Here is a 5,857-nt window from a genome sequence, read left to right as displayed (position 1 = left end):
AACATTAAACATGTTAACAACACAAAAGCCATATTAAACGCAGACTACTTTAGACCCGGAAGTAGGATTCGTCGCGTCATCACTGAACAACCGGATAGCTTTACTGGCCTGGCCCAGTGCTCTGAGCTCCTACATTGCAAAAAAACATCCAAAGCATTAGATTGTATATTTGTCTGTACGGTGATATGGTCAAAAAGCCTAATTTCAAATTTCCAAATCTTTATTTAGAATTTAGGCAGTACAAATTTAAGTGTTCTAAAATCACCCACAATTCCAAAAATATCTTTAATCCTAGAAATCCTCACTGTGATTAACTTATTGTTTCTGCTGACCTTGTTACACCAACAAACTATTTCCTTCCTTTTTACTGATATTAATGATATCAGTCACTGCAATCACCTATAATTTCTTCTTCTTTTGTTTTCGTCCTTGTTGAAGGAGGAAAACAGCGCGGCACCCAAAATTGCAGCGGCTACACCTGCCACCGCGACGCCTCCAATCACAGCTGCTGTTTGAACCTATGGAAAAAAACACAATAAAGAGAAAAGCAGTTGTGCTGGTTGTTGGAGGGAAAGCAGTTATTGCATTGTTGTTGAGGTTGTATTTCAGTGCTGACTTCCACAAGGCTGCAATAATAGACAGTAAAAACAAAATAAAAAATAATGACCATGTTTACATTCATTAAAAATTGAGCGGCTGCCATGTTGCATTTTCTGATTGAACACTATGAAAAAGAAGTTTTTTTTAATGCATCTCAGAGAGCTATTTATGGCAGCGAAGGTGACAAAACGGGTTGACTAAGCAAGCTTTTTTTGGAACTTGCAAATCAGCTAATCTGCCGTTTGATACATAATCAAAATTTATTCAGCACCACATCTGCTTCTAATCATTCATAATAGATTGTGTTACATCTTTGTATCTTTACAATAAATGAGGCGCTTAGATGATAAACACATCCAGCGCAGGTGCAGACAAACACTTTGATAAAATCATTTCTCACTGAAACAGCAATAAAGTGTTACTGTTGCTCTTCACTGTTGGTTTAAGCCATGTTCAGCTTAACACAAGAGAATTCACAACCCATTTGATCTCACAGACTTTTCTTTTAGGTAAAAATCCCTCACCTGTCGGGACTCTGGCTTTCCATAACGTAGCTCTGTGACAAAGTGTTCACAATTCTGAGTAGCGATACAGTAAGGCAGCTCTCGACCGACCATCCTGCAGGCATCCCTCACAATGGCAAGAGGCTCACGAGGACTGTACTCATTATCCAGAAGATTATTGACCTCAAATTCGCTGGAGCCGACAACTTCCCAGATCTTCTGACGCCTCACCTGCGCCTTACCGCTGTCTAGTAACGTCAGCAGTTCACCGAAGGATCCCAACTCACCACCTGGATGTGCTTTTTTTGGAAGAGGAAAAAGGAGGTCAGAGAGACACTAAAGCAACATCTGTGAATTATGTAGGGCACGTTAATGTGTGTTTTGTGCAAGTCAAAAATGTAACACTCACTCGGAGGCAGTAAATGAACAACTTCATTTCCTCCAATGTAGACAGCCCAGTGTTTATATGCCCCCCGAGAGATCTCGATAAGGTCCCCTGGCTTTGGCTCTTTGTCAAACTGAAAATAATGAGAAAAGGCAGCACTCAGTATAAACAGACAAGTGAGCTAGTAAAAGCTGACTAGAGGAAGAACAAAAATCATAACGAGGTGAAAATATGAGTCGCCTAGTAATTTTCAGATATTGTAATAATGTATAATATATCAGAGTTGTTTGAATCTCTTTGCTGTGGCAAAGAAAAAGGTTAGCATAAATTCTGAATTTTCATATATCTAAAAATAATTAAAATTTGACCAAGTAAAAGCACACAACATACCAATGTAGTCACAAAAATGTGGACTTAAGTAATAGTAAAAGCAAGGAGAGGATCACTCACCAGTGTTGGTGCCATGGCTTCACCTCTTCAGTCAGCTGGTGGGCACGACTGGTAGCGAATTTACTCTGACTGGTACTGAAACTTATTAGCTTACATTTCAGATGGAGAAGTGCTAATATGCAAAGACAGATTAGATAAGCGCATTGGTAAATACCACATGGAGGCTACATGGCCTAAATTTGCAAATCATTAACTAGAAAAGCCAATGAGACTGTTGCTGTTAAGCAGCTGCCAAGCAGCGCGCAGTGCGAGAAAGGGTAAGTTTCATTTCTTGTGAACTGTTCATTGGATTGAGCCTTCTACAATAAACCAAAGTTCATTGTAAAGAAGGTGAAAATCTACAGCAACAAGATAAAACACTCCAACATCAGACATATACAAGACAAACAACTATTGTAAAGACTTTAAGGTCTGTCTTAGTTCTCAAATTATTTTTACTCATAATTCAAGAAAAAAATCAATATCCTTTACATGTCAATCTGGGATTTTATTTAAAAGACCTCTAGCTTGTTGACCTCAAGCTGACGCTGACTCAAAGGAACTAATGAAATGTTATTGTGGAGTAAACTGACTGAATACAGTTGTAAATGTAATGATTTTAAGTGTTTATTTGTGGTTTATGGTCTTTCATGCCTTACAATTTATTGACAAAATAAACATTGTTAACATTGGTGCAAAGTTAGTTTGTTCCATAGTGTGGCAGTTAATGCATTTGCTTGGAAATTTGAAGGTCCCTGATAAAATTCTAGCCCAATGCACAAAAACCCTTTGTGTTTGCGTCATGAAGGGCATCGGTTATAAAATTCTGCCAAAGCAAACAGCTGGAGCAACCTGCTGTGCTATTTAAGACAAGGGAATTGCTGAAAGTAGCATTTATTACCTTTAGTGGTGTGGTCTGTTAAACAGCAGCTATATATTAGCATTTATTTGGAGGCAGGTAAGCGTACTAAGAGTCCAACATTATGATCTGTAGAAACTCTTGAGCACTGCGTTCACTAATGTGTCACTAAAATTGACAGTCTACTGTTTCAGATTAATATTATCTGATCAAAGATATTCTGACACAAGGCTAATGTGTTAGCCCTGATAAGGATAAGTGGAAAGAATGAAGGGATGGATGGATGGCCAAACTAGAAGTACTGACAACTGCAATTCCTCAAATGGCCACTTGAGGCTGACTCCAAGTGTAATTGACCCCCATGTTAAAATGCCTAACTTCAACCATCTTTAAGTCCAGGTACAGGTTTAGTCTCTAATTTCTCCCTACATAAAACTGATCTCAGCTTGCACACTAGTTATCCTATCCTGATACATCACTGGGCCATTGGTTCAGCTATGTGAAAATGCTACATCCAGATGAACAGAATCAGCTTATTGAATATAATATGGCATGCTATCTTCTTGTAGGAAAGCATATCAAGTGAAACTGAAAGTGTCCAAGTAAAATTTTTATATTTCATTTGTGTGTTACTTTGTCTTAAGGCTCCAAAATGACAAAGTAGGGAAACTGCAGCCGAGTCATTTTTCCTCTCTCTGGTTTTGCCATTATTAGAAATCTCTTTTTTTATTGCATTCCTTTTCTGCATTTTGATGTAAGACCCTTACTGAACAAAATTTAAAACTGCACATGTACAGCAACAGCAGGTGTTTGGTAACATCATCCAGAAGAACCTGGAAAAAAGAAGCTTTGTTTCATTATTATTGTCCGGAAAGCATCCAAGTCAAGAGACCTGGAAGTTAGATTTTTCCCCAGTTCCTCATTAAGTACTTAAAACAGGAAACCCTCAATCAGACCAGCACAGGGAGCTCCCTGGCCTTTTAGCTTTACAGGATGTTTGGAGGAATTCCCCACAGTATGATCAATGCAGCACTTTTTTTTCATTAAATACAACTGTAATACACTATGTCCTGCACTGTTGCCAAGACGAATTTTTTCAAATTTTTCTTTTGCTGTTCTACTGTCTTCACCTCACTGACAGCAGACAGAAGCCAGAGGAGAGATTTGACACCGACACTGAACTCCTTCCTCGTCTGTTAGTTCTGGCTTTTAACGTGGCTTGTATACCTCCCATTTATTCTTCTGACCACCATACCTATACTTTTGACCTTTGTGCTTTCTCACTGAAAAAAATCATGTGTTATATACTGGGTTTAATCAGAGCCCGAGGCAGAGAGGAGGGCTCTCATCTTCAACATCTGCCCCCTAATATTCTTCCTAATCCCTCTCTTGTGATGGTCTCATCTTGTGTGACAGTAAAACCCTCAGTAATCTTCAACTGTTGGACTTTTCCCACCTTTCCTCCTGTACAGTCAAACCCTTTTCTCCCAGTGCACACCACTTATGGAAGGTTCAGGCAGGCCCTTGTCAGATGTTGGTCTTTGATATGCTAATGCTGCTCTCTTTTTCATGGCTTTTTAAAGTATTGACTGTTAGACTTGCAAGCGCAGCACGATCTTTGGCCTGTTACAGTGAAAGAGGGAGGAGATTTTGTTGGGAGCGGATTGCTAAGTCAGTGATTTGCGCTCCTTTCCCTCACCGAGTCTTAAAAGGAGAAACCATCTCAATCAGCTGCAGAACAATGAACGTTCAGGAATTGGTGGCGATTGCAAGGAGCGGCAATCCCACGGCTGACACGCAAACGTTCACGGTGCACTCAGAGAGAAACTTGTCCCCTTTTGTAAAAGGCTTAAGTTTAAGGTAACTAAAGTGCGTTCTAAAGTGAGCAGACCTTTTTTTGTGCAAATAAAGAAGCACCAAAAACACATGAATGACTTCAGGTCACATACAGGACAAGAGAAAAATGCACATACCGATTTATTTACTTACTAATCAATAACATATGCTGCTGCTTTTAAATCAAACATACTAAATTGGATTACATGGCAGAGAATACATATAAATATGAGGGTCTTTTTTGAAATTTTGTTCCAGAATTCTGAAAAAACAAATTCAAAACATGTTCTGCAAATAATTGTAACTAAGTATCTACTTTGAAAGGCTAGAGGGATAAAAAAGGTTCCATAACATTTAAAATCCTTTAGGAGAGTGTAGTCTCCTTGTGGAGAATATTATATTTTGGAGAAAGAGAGAATTTCAAAATGCCTGTATTTTGGTGTCTCAAATATCATATTAAATTCTGGATTGCAAACTCAGCCTGAACTACTTTCTTTCTTAACAGAACAAGCTCAGCTGAAGTTGCCTCCTGTGCCCATATTCAACCACAAGTGGATCGTAAATCACACCGACTGTTTGGCAGAAGCCATGGATCATTGTACAATGGTTAATTAAAGCCAAATCAATTTCAGTGCCAGTGGTCTTTTTTACACTGTTTCTACAGAATGCAGTCCCACGGTGGAGTCAGGAGGAGGAGGATGACGAGGACCATAGCGTTTGCTCAGGGCTAGAAAAGAGCCTGCCACTCATATTTGTACAGAAGACAAAGCCTCGTGGGTTCTCTGGCACTATATGAAAGATGTGTTTTCACAGCGCATACAGCAAATACAACTGTTATTTTTTTTTCTTTTCTACTCTTTTCCAAAAGCGATGGTCACATTTCAGGAAAATTAGTTCTGTGCCAGTTGCCATGGGGACTGGTCAGCACAGTTGACAGAGGCTAGTTGGGGGCGGCTGGAGGCAGAGTTCACATCTTAGTTTCTTATTGCTATAGTGGCAGCATATTGTGTGTAATTACCCTGCAAGAGAGTTTAGATACTGCAAAGAGAACAATGATGAAAGTGGAAAATTTAAAATGTGCATTTCAAATAGTGACACTACTTAAATAAGTGTTTACGAACTTAAGGTCAGTTATGCTTTAATCACCTCATTTGTAAAGTTAGATGCGACTTTCTCCTTTGAACTAAGGGCTGAGACTGATTCATCCTGCCTCCATCTACCATGAACAGAATAAATATTTCTTGA

General features: G+C 39.0%; 1 protein-coding gene across 1 annotated transcript; it reads right to left on the bottom strand.

The window, feature by feature from the left end:
* Positions 1-245: 245 nt before the first annotated feature.
* LOC102202754 (retinoic acid receptor responder protein 3-like) lies at positions 246-1,998 on the bottom strand. Its single transcript, XM_005728654.1, has 4 exons — positions 1,939-1,998; positions 1,513-1,621; positions 1,125-1,402; positions 246-518 (listed from the first exon to the last, which is right to left on the bottom strand). Exons 1-4 carry the CDS (start codon positions 1,951-1,953, stop codon positions 396-398), a joined length of 525 nt encoding a protein of 174 aa, XP_005728711.1. The 5' UTR covers positions 1,954-1,998; the 3' UTR covers positions 246-395.
* Between the last annotated feature and the right edge of the window lie 3,859 nt (positions 1,999-5,857).

The sequence above is a fragment of the Pundamilia nyererei genome, unplaced genomic scaffold, assembly GCF_000239375.1.
Source record: "Pundamilia nyererei isolate P.nyererei 1_Seehausen unplaced genomic scaffold, PunNye1.0 scaffold00029, whole genome shotgun sequence".
NCBI classification, from domain to species: Eukaryota; Metazoa; Chordata; class Actinopteri; order Cichliformes; family Cichlidae; genus Pundamilia; species Pundamilia nyererei.
Note: the sequence above shows the minus strand (reverse complement) of the source record. Positions and strands in the feature narration are given on the sequence as shown.

What these genes read in the sequence shown, in the direction of transcription:
- LOC102202754 (XM_005728654.1), bottom strand. An exon ending in TGTTCATTTACTGCCTCCGA is followed by an intron (nt 1,403 to 1,512) that starts GTGAGTGTTACA and finishes TTCCAAAAAAAG; the next exon opens with CACATCCAGGTGGTGAGTTG. An exon ending in GAAAGCCAGAGTCCCGACAG is followed by an intron (nt 519 to 1,124) that starts GTGAGGGATTTT and finishes TTTTTTCCATAG; the next exon opens with GTTCAAACAGCAGCTGTGAT.